Source organism: Mirounga leonina, unplaced genomic scaffold (genome assembly GCF_011800145.1).
Source record: "Mirounga leonina isolate KUSES-001 unplaced genomic scaffold, KU_Mleo_1.0 Mir_151, whole genome shotgun sequence".
In the NCBI taxonomy this organism is placed as follows: Eukaryota; Metazoa; Chordata; class Mammalia; order Carnivora; family Phocidae; genus Mirounga; species Mirounga leonina.
In genome coordinates, this window is record NW_023270377.1 from 86,409,059 (window position 1) to 86,434,565 (window position 25,507).

Genomic DNA, 25,507 nt, shown 5'->3' on the forward strand with positions numbered 1-25,507 from the left:
GCAAAGAGAAGGGCAAACAATGTAAAAAAAATCCACAACAACAACAATACATGAAGGAAATAGAGGCCCTCAGAATCCTGTTGTTGGAAGGAACTGTAGTGATCATCTCTATCACTAAAACCAATAGAGGGACTGTCTCCAGCCCATCCTTAAGGATAAGACCCCCTCTGCTTGAATTTATCTAGAAACAGTAAGTTCCTTTCCTTTCCATTAGATATTTGACTATCTAAGTTCCTTTCCCCTTGAGGTCCCCTTGCCTTTGTTATATACAATCTAGTCTTTATGTGGATTAAAAACCACTTTTTTTTTTTTTAATTTTAGAGGAACCGTTGGCCTAACTCATCCTATATTGTGAATCCTTTATATAGCAATAATCTCCCTTCAATAATAATCTTCATGACAATAATTGTCTTTCTCTTGTTTTTCTTCTCCAGTCAAATTTTTCTCAATTTTTCAGTCATTGATTTAGAAGCCTATTTCCCAGACACGACTCATTTTATTTTCTTCCTATGGGATGAAAACTATTTATTGACTTTTTAAATATGGTACCTAGTACTCTAGAGATGTTCTGAAGAAAGAGATAGTATTATACTTTGTAGTAATAAATATATATATAATTTATATCTATTAAGGCAGCTGAATGATGAGTGCTAAACCAAATTTTATGTATTTTATTTTTTATTCCAAACCAGAGCATTACATTATTCTTTGTTTTCCTTTAATTTTGACTAGTCATTACAACTTAAAGTGATTTATTATAATACCCCAAATATTATTTATGTTCCCAAACCTCATTTATTTTGAGAATTTTAAAAATGTGACATCTGAGTCTTCATTTTTTTGTAATTTATTTTTTTACTTATGTTTTATTAAGTTCAATTAGCCAACATATAGTACATCATTTAGTTTTTGATGTAGTGTTCAATGATTCATTAGTTGTGTATAACACCGAGTGCTCATCAGATCACATGCCCTCCTTAATGTCCATCATCCAGTTACCCCATTCCCCCTCACCCCCTCACTTCTGCAACCCTCAGTTTGTTTCCCAGAGTCCAGAGTCTTCATGTAAATTATGATTATCATGACGTGTTGCCCAGAGTCCAACCCAAACCTTTCTCCATACTAAGAACCTTACGTTTGCAACAGCATGGATGGACCTGGAGGGCATTATGCTAAGTGAAATAAGTCAGACAAAAAAGGGCAAATATTGTATGATCTGACTTACTTATGGAATCTAAAAAACAAAAAAAACCTCCTAGAAACAGAGAACAGATTGGTGGTTGCCAGAGGTGGGGTAGAGCATAGGGGAAATGGGTGAAAGTGGTCAAAAGGCACAGACTTGCAGTTTCTAAACATAGGATTAGGATAGGTATTAAAGGAGGGAAGAGATTCTACTTTGCCAACATAGTTTTATAGGCAATATATCATCGTGGGTAATAGTGTGGTCCCCACACTCAAAGCTTGAGTTTTAATCCTGATTTCACAAAATGATAGTTGTGACTTTGGACAAGATATTTAACTTCTGGCTCTCTGCTTTCTGACTTATAAAATGGGAATAATAAGAGTGCCAAATAAGATTGATCAGAAGGCTGAGTCAGTGAATTCCCAAGGGCTTTAGAACACTGCCTGATATATGCGAAGCATTTAATAAATGTTAGCTATATCATTTTCAAGGGAAAGCATTTTTTTTCTGAATTAATATAGTTTCTTCTCTAGTTTCTCAGACTAGTGGAGAGACATGAAGCCATGGAAGGAGACATTGTTGGAAATGGAATTTATGATTCCTTTGTTCAGGACCTGAGGAAATAGAGCCTAGATAGAATAGATTGATGGTGATATTTGCCTATCTAAGCCAAGGCCAACTTTATAGAAGATATAACTGAATTTTAGGGATATTTACAACAAAAGCACATACATAGAGTTCCTACTCAAAGGCAGACATCATGCAGAGAATGTTGTAGAGGTCATTTACCCACATATCTGTGGGAGCTCAACTTAGGAGTGGCTTGTTGAGGTTGTTTCCACCATGCTCTCCCTGGAATGACTGAAAAGATAAGGGCTATCATGCAGTCGCTCTAAATGCCAGCCAGGAGGCAGCCCTTTTGCATGATAGGATTTGAAGGTTAGAGACGTGATTTGGCCTCATTTTGAGGGACTGAATCTAAAAAAAAAAAAAAAATATTTTCCCAACAGTTTCACTGATGCTGTAATAGATAGTGAAGAATATAAAAACATACCATTGTGAAAAGCTATTTTACCAGGTAGGAAACTTGCAAGAGGATTTATATTTCAAAATGACAGTGACCTGAAACTCACATCAAGAAATGTCTTAAAGAAAAAAGGTACAGAATTGTAGCCTACGGAACTATATTACTCAGAATCTTACCCAACAAAGTAACGGATTTTGGATTTTAAAGTCTGGGACTTTTATTCCTCAGTAGAACTTTGTACACAAAACAAGTTGTTAAAGTGTTACAGATGAAGACGTTAACTTCAGACTAACAAACCTCCCCATTGGAAAAAAAAAAAATGCATGTTATTTCACTATTCCTCTTCTGCAAGTTAAGCCATTTAATGGCTCTGCTTTATTAGGGTCATAAATTATGCACTTCGTTTTTGGCACTTCATGGTATCATAGCATCAAATACTGATGTAATACAGCTATGTTCGGCTCGAAGATATTTAACTTTTTCCTTTTTTTTTTTAATGTTTTGAAACCAAAAATCTCAAGCATTTAGAGATGTACTTTTGAAAAGCCACAATATTTGCATAGTAGCATAATCTTTGGGTAATTCTACATTTTGTTGTACTACTCTGTTAGTAGTAGTAGTAGTAGCCCGTGTTAGGTTATATTCACCTTTAGAAACATTCCTCAAAAGATTCAGAATGAAGTTACCTCCCAAATATTAACTTTGTATTTGGTTATTTTCATAAAAGTTAAATTTCAGTCAAATACCTTAAAGGTAGAATGCTTGTAATTAGACGTTGCCAATTAAAAAAAAATCAACAGTTACCAACTTTTTCTTTCTTTGGTGTTTTACAGCTTGCACTTTGTTCAGTGGATTTGTGTAGAGCTCAGACCTAGTGGGTACTTACTTATTCAATTCTTTAAGCATTTTTATAACAGGTCAGTATTAGGGGGTAAGTAAAGACAAGCTTGACCAGAATAGGAATCATCCTACAGGATGTGTTCTTCTGTCATCAACTTTCTCCTGGACCCTGCCCGCTGCCCTCACTTCACACAAATAACACAAGTTAAAGAAAACCCCTGCATCTCGTTAATTAGTTATTCCAGGTCATTTTATAGCTTTAAACTAGGACACCAAGTACATTCAGACTAGTTCTAACAACTTAATTAAAAATTGAAGAAAGCAGTGCTATTAAATGCAGTGGTAGATGTGTGAGCAATTGCAGGTAGCTGAGCAGAGAAGGTGGTTGATTTAAATAAAGTATTTGAAATGTCCTGGGTGTCCATTTCCCAGAGATGTAAACGAGCCACTTAATTTTCCCAGAAGTACATTTTGAGAAATTAAAGGAGAAAATGGAGATAGGATGCTTCTAGAAGGAAAATAAACAGGGGGAAATTATGGGTGTGTGTGTACATTGATTTGTATCCATACATAGGAGTCGTGAGTAAAATGGAAGTTGGTCTTCTGCCTTAGTATTTCTCAGGTCTCAAGCTCTGCCTCGTAGCTGTTAAAACTCTTCATCCTGGGCGCCTGGGTGGCTCAGTTGGTTAAGCGACTGCCTTCGGCTCAGGTCATGATCCCAGAGTCCTGGGATCGAGTCCCACATCAGGCTCCCGACTCAGCCGGGAGCCTGCTTCTCCCTCTGACCCTCTCCTCTCTCATGCTGTTTCTCTCTCGCTCGCTCTCTAATAAATAAATAAATAAATAAATAAATAAATAAAAAGCTCTTCATCCTTAGCTTATTTTATGTAGTAAATTGAGAAGTGACCAATACGATTTTAACCAGTCTGTCAAACCTGACATCATATGATCAGTTCTTCCTTTGTACTTTCACACCGTCAATTCTCAGTTTCTAAAAACAAATAATAGAAAACATGGACTTTTTGCATAATTTCTCACATTTTGTATCTGGTATCCATTTCTGTAACTCATGGCTTTTTTTTTCTTTCTCTCTCCTTCCTCCCTCCCTTCCTCCCTTCCCCTTTCTTTCTTTCTTTCTTTCTTTCTTTCTTTCTTTCTTCTTTCTTTCTTTCTTCTTTCTTCTTTCTTTCTTTCTTTCTTTCTCTTTTTTTTTTTTTTTTGACCATGTAATGGTAATGTCTAAAAGCTTCTAAGATTTTTTTTTTTTAGGATATAAATACATACACTCTCCCGAAGACAAAATCATTCGTAAGAATTTACTGCAGATCAGCATTTTTAGAATGTGTCAATGTATCAATACTAATAAAGAACTTAAAATTATGTGCTTCTGCCCTGTCTTAAGTGACATTTTGTTTAATTTGTGGTTTAATAAAAATAGGTGCTCCCCATTAGTTTAGAGTCCATTTCATTGAACATGTTTCCAGAAAATGGACACTAGGTTTTCAACCCATTTTTTGGAGGTGTTAGCACATTGCTACTTAAGGTGTGGTCTGTGCAGTAGAGTACAGAGACCACCTGGGAGCTTGGAGAAATGCACAATAACATCCCTAGCCAAGATCTACTGAATCAAAATTTGCAGTTTAAGAAGATCCCTAGGTGATTCATATGTACATTAAAGTTTGGAAAGCATTATCTTAGGATGTATAATATGACTCTGAATGAGGCATTGACAAAATGTGCAGTATGAAATGTGGAAAAATGTTCATGAGAGACATAATTCATGAAAATCTGATCAGAGTAGTAAAATGGTGAAATATGTTGAATGACATCAAAGAAGATGGAATCCTTCATACACACCAGCATAAAATACCAAAATGTTGTAAGGTAATTTTCTGCTTTTTTATTTAAGGAAGCTTTGAGATATCTCTTATTTTTAAATAAAATACTCTAATACAATAACTTTACATATAAAGGAGGCATCTTTAAAGAAATTCCATGGATTACTCTTTCTATCCTAAATACTGTGCTATTTTACCTTATTTGTGGTCATTAATCAACTTCATCAGATAATACCATAATGAGAACACAGGTGGAGCCAAAAAGAAAATAAAAGCTGTAGTAAAGGATTTGTATATTTCTCCATACTGACAGATATAAGAAATAGTTGCTTATAGCAGAGTAGTATTTTCTATTTTACCAAATTTGGGTATGTGTGTGCAAGACTGCAAAGATCCATCTTCAGTGAGGTTTCGATCAGTTTCCATGTAGTAAAGGTACTGAAATAATAAATGGCTTATTTAGAATTCATTTACAAAATATGTATTAAACTTAAAAATGGGGAAAAATTGTTGTGCTTTTCGAAATATTTCATTTGCATATACCTGTTTTCTACAGAAAAGACCGATTTCAAAAGCCATGTTATAAATTTGGGACCTGATAAACACTGGATCGCCTCTCGTACCCAGTGCCTGGTTTTTCTATTCTTTACACTTCTGTTGACCTTTGCTTTTCCTCTTCTTTCGTCTTTCAGGTCTTGTTGACCATTTTTCTATTCATTACCATGGGTATGGAAGGGTCAGAGAGAGCAGATGAAACAAAAATAAATCAATGGTTTTCTTTGCAAATAAATCTGGCAAAAAAGATTTGACACAGGTGGTGAGACTTACCAAAATATTGCTACAATGGTATTTACCATAGAGCAGAATGCAGTGTAAAGTTGATCACATTTGAAGTCCCTTAAACAGAACAGAGTGTTGGAGCAAAAATGCCTACCCTGGGTATTTGGTTGATATATGAATGCCATTTATTTTTCTTTTTCATAATTCTCAACACGGATAACCAGAAAATTCCTTTTGTTGTTGTTTTGTTTTGTTTTGTTTTCTTCTTGAGCCAAAGACATTTTCAGGAGGGTATTGCAATTTTAGAAGTCATTAGAATTGTCCATAAATGTAAAGTATCTAATAACAGATACCACTAATTCATTGATTTTTCACCATTTAGTGTGTTAGTTGCATTAACACTGTTAGTTATATTACAGTCTTTGTGTTAGTGTGTGTGTTTCAACTTCAATCTCATTGTTTTCTGTATTCTTCCTTTACTCATCATAAACTTCCATATCCAGTATTCTATGAAAGGAATAATTGCTTTATAAAATTTTGAGAAAAGTGGCGATTGCCAGCAGATGATTCCCAGGAGGCACGAGAAACTTCTTTTGCTGATTCGCTATTCACCAAATACTGTTTATTTAGCAGTTGTTTAATTGTTCACATAAATTGGAGACATTCAGCTCTGTTTAAAACAGGAAGGCCAAAGTGCTATTTAATGAACTGAAGCAGTTATGTGAGCACACTCAAAGGCCCTGTAGTGATTCCTTACGGAGCTCCCCAGGGAGAATCTGGCTGAGTGTTTGAACTCAAACTCAAGCCTGGCTAAGGCTCTGTCTTTTTAAATATGCAGTTGAATCCTAAGAGGTATCAATCCTTCCTTTTAAGGATTTGTAGTGCTTCAAAGATACTGACTTGATCTGTGTCAGTTCTAGCATGAAGAGGATATATGGGTGGCAGATATTAGGAGGTAAAATCTGTGGCTGGAAACAGAAAAACAGATAATTGTACCGTATGGCATTTGACCCTGTGATGTTGGCATCCTTCATGCTGGGCTCCATCTGCCAAGCTAACCAGGCACTGAAGTTGTGCCAAGTGGCAGAAGTAGCAGTACTTTACCAGAAAGAGGTAGCAACTGACATGTGGCCAGTCTGCTTGATCTACAGAATTCCCCATCAAAGTAGAAATAAGCATGTGGTGAAAGACCCATTAAATGGTTAAAGGGAAGGTTTTTGGCTATGGGTAAGTTGGCTGATCACTAGAGAGGCTTTACCTTAGCACTACATAACATTGAAGACCTGGTTGTATTTACTGCGGACAACCTAAAGTTGTAGTGAATAAATATTTTGCCGTCAAGGCAAAGCATGTGGGGACTGTGATCATAGTTAGAATTTGCAGGAAATAGACAACAAAAATTCTTCTAAGCATGACTGATATTTAGCTGTTGGCACAACTGTCTGGTTGATGAACGCTTCTATTTCAGTTCTGAACAACTGCTACCCAGTGCCCTCCTGAAACCTCTCAAATAATCTCAAGTTCCTTCAGTCCAAAGTGGACAAAGAGACCATGCTAGCATACCTCAGTAGACTGTCATGCCTCCTAGCTGCCACTCTGTCTTCCTGTCTCTCTCCCCCTGGTCAAACAGTCCTGGATACCTGGAACTGGTGAAGGTCCAACTGCAAGAAATCCTGGGTCATGCACAGATAGCCAAGATTCCCTCAAGTTTCCTTCTTACGGCTATTTGTAGAAGCTATAGCCTGTACAGTGTATTTCATCTGTTGTTAGATATTGAGGGATCACCCCTGATTATAAGAGCTTTTTAAGTATTGACATAGCATGGCTTCACAGCCTTGACTTCTCACATAATTTTCTTACCTTTTCCTCAAGATCCTTATGTAATCTACTTCACAAAGAGATAGAGAAACAGACAGGAATACATATATGGCTTCATTGCCATATTTGTTTCTTTGTTAAAGGGAATTGAGACTGTAGCACAGTATAACACAATAGAAAAGAAACCAGTGTTTGAAGATACAAGAGACCTGAATTCAAAAAATAGCATCACAACTCTATGACCTTGAAGAACGTATTTACCCTCTGCAATCTTCAATTTCTTCATGATGTAATAGCAATTATAATACCTATTCATAATGTTCTTGTAAAGATTTAATAAGATAATGAACATTGTGTGCTTACCACAGATCCTGGAACATGGGAAGTACTCAATAAACAGCAATTATCCTACTAATATAGGGTAACTATATTTAGTTATATATAAAACTGCATACTTTACATAAAACTGCAACTTTTACAGAGTGCAATATAAGAACACTTTGTTTTCATTAAAAGTGCATCATAAAATTATTTTCAGAGTTAACATTTTGAATGACATAAAAATTAAATTTTAAAGAATATCTTCCATCAATAACATTTCACTTTTGGTCTGAAACATAAAATATATATATTCTATCAAGGATTTAATACTGTTATATTTAAGAATATCTGCATCATTCTATGGCTTTTTAAATTGGGTTCTTTAACGTTCTATCATCCTCTCAAGTGTAAATTGGCTTATATAAAACTTATTGTGTCTTGCAACATGGTTCTTCCAGTGAAAGATGTTTTAACTACACATGCTCTAACTGGTTCCTCTCACTGTAAAATCATGTGTATGCTAATCAGGTCTCCCAAACAAGTGTTTATTTGTTTTAACACACAGCAAATAATTCCTTTTTTTGAAATATGATGGAGTGATTCAAGGCATATACTCATTTTTTCTTTTCTCTTTTCCGTTTTTCTCTTATCCACTCAGTCCAAGCAAATATCAAGATTTTTATTTAAATGGAATAATGAATGAATAACTCTTATTAAATAACATGCATTTGGATAAATGTACCAGTGGGATCAGAAAATATCTTTTTACTCATTGTTTATATAGATCATAGGGGATCTGGGTTGTTTGACTAAGGGTAATGGAGCATACTTCTCTCTAAATCAGAAAGATAGTTTTCTTTTTAAGTCAGTATGTATAATTTAATGTTGTCTTGAATGAGCACTACAAAAAACAACAAAAAATAACCAAGAAAAACCTTTGTTCTTCAGTTTTTGTAGAGTTGTTTTCATCTCATCTTCATTGTGGTGAAGAAATAATTGGATGAGAAATGATGCTTGTCATCTAGTGGATCCTCAAAGTAGCTCTTCTTATTTATTCTTTTTTTCTTCTTCTTATTTATTCTTAATCTGAGAACAAGGAAGTACAGACATTGTGTTTACTAGTTTTCTTATGTATTTAGTCATCAAATGTTGGCATTGTTATTTAGTGGGGTTTTTTTGGGGGGGGCAGTAAATAATGTCTTTTAAGAGTTTTGGTAACAATTTATATTTGTAGAATTCCTTTGACTTTTGACTATCATTTGTGCAAAACACCACCCAAATAATTTCTTCCATTAATTACCTGATATCAACCTGCCTTTGATTTTTAAGCTGTACTTGGGGACATGCATCGAATCTTTTATTATCTTAGCCTCTATAGGAAGAGACTGGAACAGTAATTTTCTTTATATATATATATAATTCTCAAAAAAACAAACTTTAGAGTGGCAACAATAATGCATCTGTGTGCAGAATTTGGCTCAGAAGCAATCTCTAACACATTTGTGGAATCAAAGAGGGAATGACTCTCAGCCTTCCTGACATGTGAATGATCCAGTTGGCTGCTCCCACTCATTGTCCCTTTATTGCGATAAGACCCCTTTTCTCTGGGAGATGTGTGGAACTATCTGATTTTGGCTTGTTTTTTCCTGTCAGGCATTAATCTTTTAACATGCTTCTCACTATGGAGTCATCTCTGCTTCAAACTGAGTAGGCTTTCCACACTGCCTGAATTTCAGAACGGTAATAAGTTAGCCATCACTGAGCTACCATAGGTAAAGTAGCTCCAGAGAACAAGAGGAAAAAGCATTAGCTTTAGAGATGAAACACTTATCTTCTGTTCTGTATTTCAGAAGAGAAATATTCCCAAATGGAATATTTTATCTTCTGCTTTCTTAGTTATTTTATCTGCAAATTGGGTAAATCTTTTCCTCCCAGGAGTTTTAAGGTATGACTAGAATATGCATTTTACTTCTTGAGGAATCAGTAGGATTTCTGTAAACTGAAGAAAGAAAGTGTCTTCTTTCTGGTTCATTGATTACATATGTACTCATCCATTTACAAAGAGAGATGAGAGCCAATTTTATTTATTTATTTATTTATTTATTTATTTATAAAATTTATTTATTTATTTTTTAAAATTATTTATTTATTTATTTGAAAGAGAGAGAATGAGAGAGAGCACATGAGAGGGCGGAGGGTCAGAGGGAGAAGCAGACTCCCTGCCGAGCAGGGAGCCCAATGCGGGACTCGATCCAGGGACTCCAGGATTATGACCTGAGCCGAAGGCAGTAGCTTAACCAACTGAGCCACCCAGGCGCCCGAGAGCCAATTTTATAAGTAAACAAAATTGTCAGCAAGAAGTGTGATATGAGTATCAATCAATGAAGTGCCCCTTTTCCTCAAACAAAATACCTTTGTCATTTTTTTACAGAGAGCCTAAAATTCTAATCTTTGTAGTTAATCTATTGTTTCTGTAAGAATCTTGTTTAAATGCAAATACATTACCTGTAAGAGCACCTAGTTTATCAAGTTAGCTAGCAAAGAACAGGACTCTTAAGAAATTTAAAAAAACAAACATACAAATGTATTTTAACTGAGGTGGAGGGAAGGAAAAAGGAATTTGTAGAGAAGGTGGTGGGGGTGGGAGAGGTGATTCAGTAATCAAGGAACATGTGAAGAATACATGCATGAAGCGAAATAAAGAAACACTCAAAACACCTATATAGCGCTGATTTTTTTTTTTTTTAAACCATCTAAGCTGAGTTCCCTCTTTAGCACTGGGTTTAATGAAGAGCAATGCTGCACTGACAATCCCTCATAAAACAATTATTTCATTTATTTTCTTATCTATTTGCCAGTAAATAGAAGGTCAGAAAACAAGACAGTCCATTGGTCAGATAAAATTTTTATTTCCAAAGTTATAATTAATGGCAACAATACTGTAGCCATGTCCATATAATATTTTCTGTTTGCAAATTTTGGCTGTATTCTAAGTGCTTACAGATTCAGCAGGGGAATATTATGACTTACCCTACTTTTGTTGGACTCAGATGCAGACACTGAGTTAAACTGATAAAAACCACTTGATAGCTATATTCTAAAATTAGCAAGACGCACACACACACACACACAGAAAGAGAGAGATCTGTTTTAACAACAGTATTTCTAGATGTGATCCAGAAAGTTTTCAGGATGAATCTTAACCAACCATCCATGTATTCATACTCATAATAGCAGACACAATGGTGACTTTGGTTATAGCAGAATTGCTTTAATATGGCAGTTTTCCTTAGGTGACCGGGCAAGCTTTTCACACATTAAATACATAAATGAAGCTCTTCATGTTTTAAATGCAAGTGATTTTCCTACACTGAGACTTGTGAAGAGTAAGGACTAAAGAAAAAGACTTTTTAAACCTTGGAACAACTTATCAAAGCTGCAAAATCTCCTTCCCCAGGGCTTTTAAAAATAGAACAGATGTCAGAGCTGGCTTAAGGGTGGTGCAGCTGGATGAAATCAATCACCTTTACGTCTTTTCCAGTTCTTGTTTTTCCACAGCATCCATTTGAAATATGTAAACACACAAGCCATTACTGGAACCTATATTACGCCGAAATTATTTAATTTGAGGGAGTTACTATTAGATTGAGTGCACATGTATCTCTAGGGGTTTTTATTCATATTCCTGTATCCTCAAGTGTAGTCCTATAGATTACTCTAACAAATTATATCAATTAATATTGTTTTATTTAAAAGTTAAAACTCATAAATCCAATTTTAATTTTCCTTGAAATACTATAAATTTCTTTTATTTCTTCCATTTAAATTATCACCTTGTCAGTTGAAGTAGCTCACATGCAAAAATAAATTATGCTTGAAAATAACAGAATCTTATGAAATACACAATTCTGGGAAAGTTGTATTACTTTTGTAAAGGTATTATGTGATCCAATGTTAATGTTTAATATTAAATATGTATATGATATTAAATGTGTTTACATGATATACTAATTTTCCCAAACAATATGGAGAAAATAATGTAGTCCACATATTTTACAATTTTCGTAAGTGGCTGTAACTATTTTGATTTCTCAGCTGTGAGAATTACAAAGGATGTTATAATGCAATATTTCCATACACTTAATTGGATAGGAATTCCCCTTCAAATATGATAATTTGTAATATTTCCAAGAAACCAGATCTGATTGTGTAGAAAAGCATTCTTAAAGAAAATGAAGAAAACATGGGAATAGAAAAGATTAAGCATTTGCAATCAGGTTAAGAGCATTCCAGAAATCTTAATATATTACTTAAAATGACACTAAAAATTTGTTTTTAAATAATTCTAGGAAACTTAATTTTAAGGCAATTTTCACAATTCTTAGAAATCATGAGCTCTTCAATTTAATAAATAGGAACTCTTCACAAGATTCAATATTCAAAAGCTAAATATTGTAAGATACCCTACCATATTTCTATTGGTAAGATATCCTACCATATATATCTATATTCCTCCTTATGTATGTGTGTGCATATATATGTGTGTGTGTGCATGTATATATTTTTAAATCAGTATTAGGCATTACTAGAAGTTGAGTTCCAAACAATTCTTCCCAAGATAATCCAATCTCAGTCTTCTAAGTAAATAGACAGGTATAATTAATAAATCCGAAGTACATAATTTTTAATCTTTGAATTTCAAAGGCATCTTATGTTTTTTGGTGATGACTTTAACCAGTTTTTACTTGATTTTTTTATCAACTAGTAATCAATATGTTTTTTTTTAAATTTTATTCTTATGTTAATCCCCATACATTACATCATTAGTTTTAGATGAAGTGTTCCATGATTCATTGTTTGTGCACAACACCCAGTGCTCCATGCAGAATGTGCCCTCCTCAATACCCACCACCAGGCTAACCCATCCTCCCACCCCCCTCCCCTCTAGAACCCTGTTTGCTTTTCAGAGTCCATCGTCTCTCATGGTTCATCTACCCCCTCCGATTTCCCCCGCTTCATTCTTCCCCTCCCGCTACCTTCTTCTTCTTCTTCTTCTTCTTTTTTTCTTAACATATATTGCATTATTTGTTTCAGAGGTACAGATATGAGATTCAACAGTCTTGCACAATTCACAGCGCTTACCAGAGCACACACCCTCCCCAGTGTCCATCACCCAGTCACCCCACCCCCCACTCCAACAACACTCAGTTTGTTTCCTGCGATTAAGAATTCCTCATATCAGTGAGATCATATGATACATGTCTTTCTCTGTTTGACTTATTTCACTCAACATGATACCCTCCAGTTCCATCCACGTCGTTGCAAATGGCAAGATCTCATTCCTTTTGATGGCTGCATAATATTCCATTGTATAATCAATATGTTTTTGTTCCTACATTTCATTTTATATTGTGAGGTGGGAATAAAATAATAAATAAATAAATAAATGAAAGGCTTCATGCCTCATGAAATCTATGTGAAATTGCATATATCAATACAGTTCATAAACTATACACAGAAACTATATTATAAAAAAGCTATATTGTAAAAAAATGTGGTATAAACAATGTCTGTCTGAGTTCATAGAAAATTAGGGATCCATGACACCCACAAAAAAAAAGACAACAAAACCTCTCGATTTGTAGAGTGTTTCCCAAACCATGATTTCATTGCTTGTTATAATGATCATGTGAGGTAGACACTATTATTATCCGCATTTTTCAAATGTGAAAGAAGAATCTCACTGAAATTCAGCTCTTAACTCAAGTTGAAATAACTAAAAAATGGCAGATAAAAACTCTAATTCAAGGGTTTGTTCTCTAAACTTAATAACTTCTCCATTATGTGGTATTATTTTTCACAAAGTAAACTTGATGGAGAAGCCAGAGTTTGGACTTGAAGCATTTTGTTGGGTGAAAAAGAGAAGGTTTACTTTCCAGATGATGATAATGCATACAGAAAATTCCAGAAGTGGGAATATTTTGGAGTATTTTGGGGAAGTGAAAGATGACTCTGAATGAAGTTTACTACAGGTAATGAAAATAACTTGTAAATAACGTTAAGTTTCAGTTAGATGATGAAATCAGGCCAGAGTCTGGTTTTGTTGTGGGCAGCAACTGAGAATGGTTATGATTTTGAAAGTGGTTGTTGGGTGAAAGTGATATTTATAAAACCTATTCTGAGAATATATTGACAGTGGGAAAAGGTAACTTCTTGCATGTAGAAGAAAGTGGAAATTAGCCAGGAGTTAAAATGCACTGAACATTCATTCAACAATTGTATATAGAGTCAGGCAGTGTTTGTATTTTTCAGGCAGACACAGAGGGAAGTTTATCAAAGAGCATGTGTGAAATGCATCCAAGTGTGCTCATGGAAAAGCATCATAACAATAATAATAATAGTGGAACTGGAGTAAAAAAGGCATGAGAAATAATGGCAGAAAGTGCGTCTACGAGAGGAATTCTGATCAGCTTTTGAAGGACCTTGTTTGCCTCTGGCTTCCCGGTTAGTGGGGTCACGGAGACCTTGGGGAAAAGCTGCTCAGCAGTGTTGGGAGCCGAGGCTGGAGGGAGAAGGGAGACGGAATACATCAGGTGCAGTCTATGTTTGAAGAAATTCAATAGTTAAAAAAAAAAAAAAAAGTAGGAAAGAAAGGATGCCATTTGCAGGAAAGTTCAATCAGCAAAAGTGACTTTATTCTTGAGTGCAGGCTAAGAAAATGGAATGAGATTATAGGCAGAGGATTTAGAACTATTGGAAAGACAGAAATGGGAAATACAACCAAGCAGCAAGTCTTGATAGGACAAAACCCAGAAAGTGGGGTGTGATAGAGTGCAAGGTGGAGAGGTTAGCTTTTGGGGGGAGAATTGATGCTGGTCTTGCTGAGATATGATGATATAGTGACAAGTGCAGATATTTGACTGTATCTGCCATTATAGAAGAAAAATCTCTATCCCTCCTCAAAATGTGCTATCACAATTATCTCTAGTCAGAAAAGACATTTGATGAGGCTTAATATCTTTTTAACCACTTTCTTTTTACTGAGCAGAGTAAGATGTTTATATATATATAAATGATGTAAACATTCAAAAACATACAGATGAGTCACATTGCCCTTGCATTATCCTAGAAAACTTGTTTGTAAAATGAGGTTCATTTTAAAAAATGAAGCCTATTTCAACTAATTATGTAAGGCTTATAAAAAATTTTACAATATAAATACTATCTTCCTGTGTTTATATGTTTTAAATCCTTCTAATGATAGAGTTTCTCTTTCTTATAATTCATTACTATATTTTAAATTCTGCTACCTTGTTCAGGTCACCTAAAATTAGATTTGAGGGACTGGAAATGTTCTGACTATGCGTTACTGAAAACTCAAGTGATCATCTAAAACTACCATGCTTGTTAAAATTTTGAAGTGTGTACTATTTTGTTCCTCACGTGCTTCCCTGTCATCGCAGTCCTTCTCTCAGATCTCCCAAATCCTAATGATTTAGTAACTAAAGGGGTAATTCCAGATATGTCAGGTAGCTTCTAACCCTGCTGCTTACTATGTCCAGATTATGATTTCTGGTTGTGAAATGTTTTGAATGCCTGGGGTTTTTGTGAGATGGATCATTTAATGCAACATTGACATGTTCTTTGGAATTCATGTCGTCTCTACGATCACATTCTTCTCCCTGTCACACAGACCAGTGGATAGAAGTGGTGATTTGGTTGAGTCTTCTCTTCATTTACAAGATGGACTAAAGCAGCCTCATGGGATATACACCTTTACTGCACAAATGATAACTGGGAATTAAGGATGGATTACTCCTCAAAGCAACAGTACACTAAATACCCATATTACTTGGTTTCTGAGATAATTCCAGTTAAGGCAGACATTGCTATTTCTTAAACTGCTGCATCTTCCAGAAAGACAACAACAAAGTACTGAAGTTGGCAGAGTTTTCCAACTGAAGTATCCCAGCATTGGTCAAAGGGCTTTGAGATACCGATTCCCTCAATTTTGAGGTTAATTCCCAGGGGCTGGGGCAACCTCTACAAATAATTTATGCTATTTACTTCTGTGTAATTTGCAAATATTATCATTGTTTTAATGTGCTTTGATATGACGATTTAGGAAGGACTGGTTAAGGTACAATCCATCAAGCCATGTACCAGCTCTCTTACCAGTTACCCAGCAGTCATGGAAGCCAAGAAAAGAGTATATTAAAGATGAGGAAGACTATAGTCTCTAGTCTATAAAGAAACTACTTAACTCTTTCATCCAAACAAATTCCTTTTTTATCCCTACATGTTACCACTAAGAAGAATTCTAATAGTTTTGTATACTGCCTCTGAGAAATTCAACATTTTTTTCTGTTTTCTCAAAATTTGTTTCCGAACACCAGATGTGCATTTCATTCCCTCTGTCATGTTAATCAGTTACCTGACAATCTTAAGAAAACATCCTTTGATTTGAACCAACACATGTATTACTTAAAAAAAAAAATCTTGCTTTTAAGAAAACTACTAAGTCATCTTTGACCTCTATAAAATTTCTAGTCTCCCAGGTTTGAAGTGTTCTTTCTGTGGGCTATTTTTGGAATTTTTTACAGAGAGATCTAAATATATCTGACCTAAACATTACTTTGACATTCATGCAAGGATATATATTCTGAAATTTCTAAGAATCAGCCAATTTTAAAAAATTTTAAAAGGAACTGCATTGTGACTGTTGGTCATAGAAATTTATGGTTTTTCAAAACTAATTTATATTTTTCAACTTTATTTTTAAGGTGAACTTATGTTAATCTTATAAATATAAGATTTAATACTAGAAACTCTGGTGAAAAGAGTTTCACTTAATTTTATTCCTATAATTTGGATTTAAATTTGTGTATTTGTATTTTAATTATATATAGATAGAAAAACAGATGGAAATGTATATTTAAAAAAAAACATTGATACTCAAGTTACAGAGACATGTTATAATAAAATGAGTTGTTCATATGAGTGATGGGTATTAGACAAAACTAATAGCCTTCTATATCAGTAATTGTATAAATATACAAGAAAAAAAAATACCAGGAAACCGATTAGTCAATACTTCATCTAGTGAAGCTATATCATAACAATTTATTTACATCCCCCAAATACAAAATGTTGAAAGCTGTTTTAGCATCAAACAAAATCACATATACCTATCATTCATTTTGAGAAAATATTTCAAAACGTATCTTACTTTTGGCAAGTCTGGCTTTTTTGGGGGGAGGAGGCTTGCGATATAAAAGGAAATTATGTGATTTAAGTATTTATGAAAAGGAAAGGGCACCTGGGTGGCTCAGTTGGTTAAGCTTCTTCTGCCTTGGCTCAGGTCATGATCCCGGAGTCCTGGGATTGAGCCCCACATTGGGCTCCCTGCTCAGCGGGGAGTCTGCTCGTTCACCCTACTTGTGCTCTTTCTTGCTTGCTCTTTCTCTCTCTCAAATAAATAAAATCTTAAAAACAAACAAACAGCATACACTAGTGTTTGCTGGGAAAGATGTTAAAAGCTTTTGATATAATCCCTACAACAACCTGGTGAAGCACAGAAAAGGTACATAATTTGTTCAACTTACTGTTTATAAGTGATGGGACCAAGAATCTGGCTCCAGAGCCTGTTAACATCTTCACTCTGCTGTATTTATTTACATGATTAACACATGTTGAATTCCTATTCTAAGCCCACATGTCACAAAAAAGCTCACAAAGCTCAGTGCTTTGCCATCAATAACTTTTGACATTCACAACAAGCCTACAAGGTAAACTCAGTTGATAGTTTTATTTACACATGAGAAAATTAATGCTTAGTTGATTTAATAAATTAATGTCCCATGGGTATTAACATAGCTGTGATTAAATTCTAAGTGTGCCTGACTATAGAATCTGGGCTCCTGTAATAATCAGTGTCAGATTAACATGAGATTGTAGTCATATGTCGTGACTGCACTCTGGATTTAGGAGAGCTGGGCAAGTTTAAGAATCACCACATGGGGAATTTGGAGAGTGCCTATCAAAAAAGTCTAGATAGGGTATGGGAATAGGCAACCTCAACTTTAGATATAGCAGGGTACAATTTGGATGTTGGATGACAATTTGGAATTGTTGAGCTTCAAGAAGAGACTTGGTATTCCAACCTAAGTACATCTTTAAAACACAAAGGGTGATCATATAATATACTATTATTATCAGCAGAACTCAGTGAGTATGCTCTGTTCATCATGGCCTCCCCACTCCTTAGTAAATTTTCTTGTATTATAATTGCTCAGTAAAGATTTTTTTAAAAAACAAAAAAATCCATGTATAAATAAGTATATAACTAGCTGTTCTTAATAAAGAATGGATTAAAAATGAAATAATTTTTAGATTGATACAACTTCATTTAAATTCCACTAAAATCTTTTTGTTCATGTTACCTGATTAAATTCTAACAAGAGCTGTGCCAAGGAGTTTCCACTCACCATATTTCACAGTTGAGAAAATTGAGACGTACAGGGTTTAAGTACCTGGCCCACTTGCCCACTTAATCTAGAGGTAAGAGGTAGATCAATGACTCAAACCAACCCTCAGATTTTAAGTCTATGCCACCTAAAGTTTGAAAAGAATATTTGTGTCTTTAATGTATTATTTGAAAAAAAAAAATACTATTTTATATCCTATGCAGCTTTAAAAATTAGGTTTTCTTTTTTTGTATTTTTTTTTTATTCTTATGTTAATCCCCATACATTACATCATTAATTTTAGATGAAGTGTTCCATGATTCATTGTTTGTGCATAACACCCAGTGCTCCATGCAAAATGTGCCCTCCTCAATACCCACCACCAGGTTAACCCATCCTCCCACCCCCCTCCCCTCTAGAACCCTGTTTGTTTTTTAGAGTCCATCGTCTCTCATGGTTCATCTACCCCTCCGATTTCCCCCGCTTCATTCTAAAAATTAGGTTTTCATTCACATAGGCTGATTTGGACATCCCTGAGAGTCAGAGCTGCCCTCTGGTAGTTATTTTCTATAGTTTTGTCTTGTAAATTAAGGCTAGTAATTTCTTGGGCTTAATGTTTTTAGTATTAAAAGCCAAACTAACCCATTTTTACATTTTTTTCAGGTCCTGAAGAGATAGAACTCAAGTGCCCCTTGAATCACATTGCTTGCCTTGGTGCCAACAAATGTATTCATTTATCCCAACTGTGCAACGGTGTCTTGGACTGCTCAGATGGGTATGATGAAGGACTGCATTGTCAGGGTGAGTCTGTTTGTGGAACAATGCAATCACACTATTAAATTTTTCATAGTTTAGTGAAATTCAAAAAGAACCTATAACCTGCCTTTTCTTTCAACCATAACCATATCAGTTTTTGAGAAAGCAAGAATTTCATTGCCAGAAACACTCAATATGCATTTCAAACCTGTAACTGTTGTGCTTTATTGAAAAATGCCATTAGAAAAAGAAATACATTTGGACTTTGATGCTGGACTCTGAAACAATTACATATTTCATAGAAAATAGTACTTTGAGGAAAAGACAAATGAGAAGACTTTGTCACAGGAGATTAATACCGTACAGTGTCATAAGTTTATTTCTCTGAACCTTTGCTTTAACAAAGAGTAATTGAAGTAAAACCTCTGCAGCCAAATATTTTAGTATGATGTATTCACAGGAATTATTCTTTAATGTTACTTCCATGAAGTTGTACATACTTTCTTATAATTTTCTTTCTTTTTAAAAAATCAACACCTATGTTCTACAGTGGTCCTGATTTTACCTATATATTAATGGTGGGAGGGAGAAATAATTAAAATCTAAAAGTTAACAAAAAGTTAACCAGAATTGACACATTCTAATAAAACTGGTTGGAGAGAGGAAATGAAATGTGAAACCAAAAAAAAAGTTGAGCATTGAGGTAAGGATCCAAATCTGGAAACAGAATCAAGGTATCAGTCAAGTAAATTTGGCTCCAGGATAAAGCCCAGAATGAAACCACTGAATCAAAAGTCTCTCAGTCAAATTCCCACCAGCTGAGTATAATACAAAGGATATTTATTGAAGCTGAGCAGTTAAAGAGTAAGTAACCTATCCTTTGTGCTGAGGTCAGTAAGACAATAAGGAATAGAAAGAGCTATAGAAAACTGGAGATGCATGTCTGGTCTCTGACCAGAGTCACACAAACTAATTGCTGCCATGTGCAAAAAGGTCGTAGGTTACCAAAAGTTCCAGTTTTTCAGGAAGAGCTCCGTATCTGTATGTGTTTACATTGTTCAACATCAGCTACTCATTTTTAAAGCATTGTGTGCCAAAAATGTACAGGCCAAACAAAACCTGTCTGGATTCCTGTCAGGGCTTACTGGCTTCCAGTTGCCTACCACTGGACTGAATGAAGTAACTGGATTCAATACCAGAGATGGAGAGATACGCTGCAAAAAAGAGTCAATCTTAGGTAGTCCAAGGTGGTAAGACTGTTGAGAGACCATAGATTATCTAGGTCACAGGGTCTCTTCCTTCTTTCAGAAGGGAATTACTCTGGCTCTGTGGACAGGTTCAGACTAAGAAGTTAAAGGTCTTCCTTCTTTGGCTGAGTTTCGTTTCTTAGCCCGAATTCTGGCAGGGTCACAGAAGGAGCCAGAAGATTCTCAGTTTTCGTTATGAACACATGTGTAATAATAACTAAGAAGATATTTTTTATTTAAAGACCTTTTGACATGTATTCTTTTTGTAAAATTGGATATTTAAAGGGAGGATATTAACAGAAAAAAGTAAAGTATGGAATTATGAAGTGATAGGAGTCAAAGAGTTTAATTTTCTTTCAGAAATTAATTATATTTTCTAGAGCCTAATTCTATCCACATCAGTTATAATTCAGGCTTCTTATTACATTAAGAAAAAAAAAAAACTTTTGGATAGACGTGTGACTGAGCTTCTAAAAGAGTGAAATCATCACATTGCCAAATACTTCCTCAGAAGTGGTTACACAAATTAGAATGTCTCAAACGTATTTCAGTGCTGTGAATCATGAAAATATATCTGAGTTCTCTAGTAAAATTTAGAGTTGTGATCTAATAGATGAAGGTATTGTAATAGTAAACCAAAGGATTCATATAAATCCAAAGTATTGGAATAAAAATAAAATGGTATTAAATTCATCTTGATCTTTGAAAAGCTCAGTGAATACTTCAGACTGAGATACATTTAGAGTATATAATTGTTTATGCTTCAATCTTTTTTCCTGTTCTAATTCAGGTTTCTAACTGTTCCAACTTTCGTATTTTTATCACTAGTGACAAACATTTTCTTTTCTTTTTTGAGTAGGAGGCTGACTGCACAATTTTAGCCTTTTAAATATTTCTAAATTTCACCAAATGAAGTGTTTTAAAATGCCTAAGGTATTTATTGTGATCTGAGGGGGACTTAGAAATAACAAGAAGTTTATTTGGATCTATGTTTGCTATTCACCTTTGAATCTGTGCTTGCTATTTACCTTACTAGAGGGTGTATCTTCAACCTTTCTCCTAATTTTATGTCACATCCAGTGAAAAACTGTTTTCTGATGAGTTAATTAGGCACCAGCCTGTCAACTTTCTAAAGAACTTTGTCATCTATAGACATATAAGAAAGAAAGAAACCAGATTAATTCAAACATTGCACTGATTTTTAGAGATGCTTTTCTCTTATAGAACAATTCTGCCTGAATCACTTTCTCTGTCTAAATCCATTTCTCTTTTTGTTGTGTTCTAAGCACATACTCCGATTTAAGTAATTATATGTGAAGCCAAAGACATGATTCAAAGATGCATATGTCTTCTTTTTTTTTCTTTCTAATAAAGGATCCAAAGTACATTTGGTGGTATATTTGTATCCTTTATGAAAATTGATAAGAAGAAAAGTTTAACATTTTGGAGGTGATATTATGGCCTTGGGAATGATTTTGTATCAACTGAACTGTTTTCTGAATGTTCCCTAGAAAAAAAATCAATTTCTTCCTGGTGAGGGTAATGAAAAGATATCTATTATTAATGATTTTCTATAACACTGATATTTTAATCTCCATAATTTAGCTCCATTTGAAGAAAGAAAAATGGATTTTTGTATATGAGTGTACTTATATATAGGAATGTGCTTGTAAAAATTTTACAATGAGAATGTTCAAAATCACCACATTATATTTTAGAAAACTTCATCTCTTCCTACATAATATTTCATATTGGTAATAATATCACTATATCCAAATTGCATTAGCAATAAAAACACATTCTACACAGTACAAGGCTTCTCCGTACAGGATATTTTCTTTTTTTTTTTTTTTTTAAAGATTTTATTTATTTATTTGACAGAGACAGAGACAGCGAGAGCAGGAACACAAGCAGGGGGAATAGGAGAGGGAGAAGCAGGCTTCCCGCGGAGCAGGGAGCCCGATGCGGGGCTCGATCCCAGGACCCTGGGATCATGACCTGAGCTGAAGGCAGATGCTTAAACATCTGAGCCACCTAGGAGCCCCTATTCTAATGTATTTTAGATACTGATTTATATTAAAAAAATTACGTGGCTTTTTTTTCTTTTATATTACTATTCATAAAAATAAAGTCTTAGGAGAAAGTGCTAAAAAAATCCTGCAAATAATTTACAAATTAGAGCTTTCACAAAATGAACTGAATGAAAATGGCAAACTATTATCTGTGGTGACTCACCACAGGAAAATTAGTAATCCTTAAAACTTCTGTTTAAATCTCATATATAGGGGCGCCTGGGTGGCTCAGTCGTTAAGCGTCTTCTTTTGGCTCAGGTCATGATCCCAGGGTCCTGGGATTGAGCCCTGCAATGGGCTTCCTGCTCCGGGGGAAGCCTGCTTCTCCCTCTCCCACTCCCCCTGCTGTGTTCTCTCTCTTGCTGTCTCTCTCTGTCAAATAAATAAATAAAATCTTTAAAAAAATAAAATAAATAAATAAATCTATATATTCCAAATATTCAGAAATTAATCCAGATCAATTAATTTGATGCAATAATTGATTTGAGAAAATTAAATGTAGTAAATTTAATTTAAAGTACTAAGAATTTAGGGCGCCTGGGTGGCTCAGTTGGTTAAGCGACTGCCTTCGGCTCAGGTCATGATCCTGGAGTCCCGGGATCGAGTCCCACATCGGGCTCCCTGCTCGGCGGGGAGTCTGCTTCTCCCTCTGACCCTCCTCCCTCTCATGCTCTCTGTCTCTCGTTGTCTCTCTCGCAAATAAATAAAATCTTAAAAAAATAAAATAAAATAAAGTACTAAGAATTTAAAAAAATAAAATAAATAAAGTACTAAGAATTAATCTTTAGCTCAAATGTTCAGGACTCCAGTTTTCATTCTTTCAGAAAAGAAATATTTTATCTTGTGGTGATGTTTTGTTAGTCAGTAGAAGCCTGATTTCAGATGGACACAAGATTATCTTGTGTAGCTGCCAGGAAGGAAGGAAGGAAGGAAAAAAAAAGAGGTTAGTGAAACTGATGAAAAAGACAAATTTGGAACACTTTATTGTTTTTACTTTCACTTTATTCTATCAATGAATCTTGTCCTATTTCCATTTTAAAAGTCCCCATTTAAAAAAATATTGCCAATCTCTTTTCTAAATTAAAATGAGCTTACCATGCTAGAGAAGGGAATTTCAGTATGCAGAATCCAAAAGCAAAGGTATGGAGAAGAGGTACAACTGTAAGCAATGTTAGCCGAAGTGTATCTTTCCCCAGCACAAAGCTTAAAGCACATGGAGAGGAAGGAACTTCGCCAGTGTTTTCAAGTCACTTGAAATATCCATAAGCCAAGAGCTAGAAAACAAACAGCCGTAATTACCCAAGAGGACCTGGGTTTGTGTGCTCAGACCGCTTTTGGTTTTTGAAGTTCCTACACCTTAAAAGTAGATCTGCTATATTCTTTTCTTTGTCTTGAGTTGTGCTAAGGTGACTGGGTAGTCTCAAATTTATCTCAAACGTAAGCATTTTCTCTCAAAGCGATTAGCTTCAGTAATTGAGTTAGTTTAGTGACCCTTACCACTGGTTGATTTCAGGGCCAAATTAATGCTTTTTTGAAGTGAAGCAACAATTCTTAGGAAGAGTAGGTCTTCTACAAGAGTATCATCCTTTTGCAAGGTTATCACAGACGTTGTTTACGTTGACAAATGACATCTATGTGAAAATTAGGATAGTGTACTTGAAGACTATTCTAAATATATGTATGTGTATATGTGTGCGTGCATATACATATATACACACACAGAGGCATATGTTCACATATGTATGTGCATATAAGTGTGCATATTCATTTTCCAGAGTCTAAGACTTAGAAATTCTGTTTAATTAGAAATGTGTTGTTGCACAGATATCTGACTTCTTAACACTGATTTGTTAGAAGTGATTGCTAAACTAATCCTGCTCAAGAGACTTGGAATTCAAATTTCAGTTGTTTGTTTGAATATGTTGACTTCTACAGACAGCTAACTGATTGCCTATGGGAAGTGGATAACTAATTTGGCCCTGTATCATAGCCCAGCATGTGGAAAGATAATCTAAAGTGGTTCGTTTTTTGTTGGAGGTGAATCTTTTTGTAGTGGATTTACATCTTTGATTAATGTTAATATGCACTAATTAGTGTTCTCTGGCCCCAAACAGAATTATTTTTAAGAATAACTGGAAAATAGATTTTGCAATATAAAAAAATGTCATATAAGCATACTGGTAGCTTAAAAATGACCAAACACTGAAAGATCTAACTTAAAAAAAAAAAAGATATTCTGTATTAAAACATCTCAGATTCTATATCTTTCTTCTTGGCAAACAGTGGTTTAAAACCAACTTATATGACATCCATATATTTTGATCCAGTCTTTCCTGTGGTAAGAATCCAGGTGCGTTATGGACCTTTAATTGTTGCTGAATTATACTCTATTTCTAGTTGATTTTGGTTTTAAATAGATGTAAGTCAAAAATACGAATGCACAACTTACACCCCAGTAGAATATTTATTCTGTTTGCTTAACATCTGTAGAAGAAGTAGCAATTGCTTTGATATAGAGATTGACTACTTGATTTGAAACAACTCCTATGATGCTTGTGCCTAAAACATACCAACCTCTTACATAGAAGGACTGTGAAAAACCACAAAAAGCCAGAGAACTTAGCTTCCCCAACTCTACCCCCAGTAATATCTCCAACAGAAGAAACTTGTTAATAGTTCCACTAATTTTGGAATTGTTAATTTACATGAATATTCATGAACACTGGGACTTATTTATCTGGATCTCTCCCTCACAGTTCTCTTCCTGATATGATGGAAAACAGAGAATAGTTTGTAAAAAAGAATAATGGGTATGAGGCCAAAATGAACTTTTGAAAATACACCAAAAGAAACACAGTAAAGTTTTCCCAGTATTCAATTTATTAATTCACTTCAGTAAACTTTTACTGAGTGCTGAGAGTATTTTAAACATGTACCTAAAACACTGGGGATGTAGAAAATCCTATTTTCTTCCTCCATGGAATTCACATGTCATAATGGAAGTATGTAGAAATTGCTGAGGAAGAATAAAATGAAGACATCTAATTGTGCTTGAGGGGATGCAAGAAAATTCCCCAAGAAAGCTGATGGTTGACACATGTCTCACTCTAAGAGTTTGGTAGGCAGATGAGAGAAGAACACTTCAAAAGGAGGGAACTA

The 25,507-nt window shown here is 34.7% G+C and overlaps 1 protein-coding gene across 1 annotated transcript in view; it reads left to right on the forward strand.

The window, feature by feature from the left end:
- LRP1B (LDL receptor related protein 1B) overlaps positions 1–25,507 on the forward strand; it is a 1,834,834-nt gene that overhangs the window by 654,107 nt on the left and 1,155,220 nt on the right. The window contains exon 3 of the mRNA XM_035008121.1: positions 18,937–19,074. Coding sequence (XP_034864012.1) covers positions 18,937–19,074 — 138 coding nt within the window. The remainder of the gene's footprint in view (positions 1–18,936; positions 19,075–25,507) is intronic.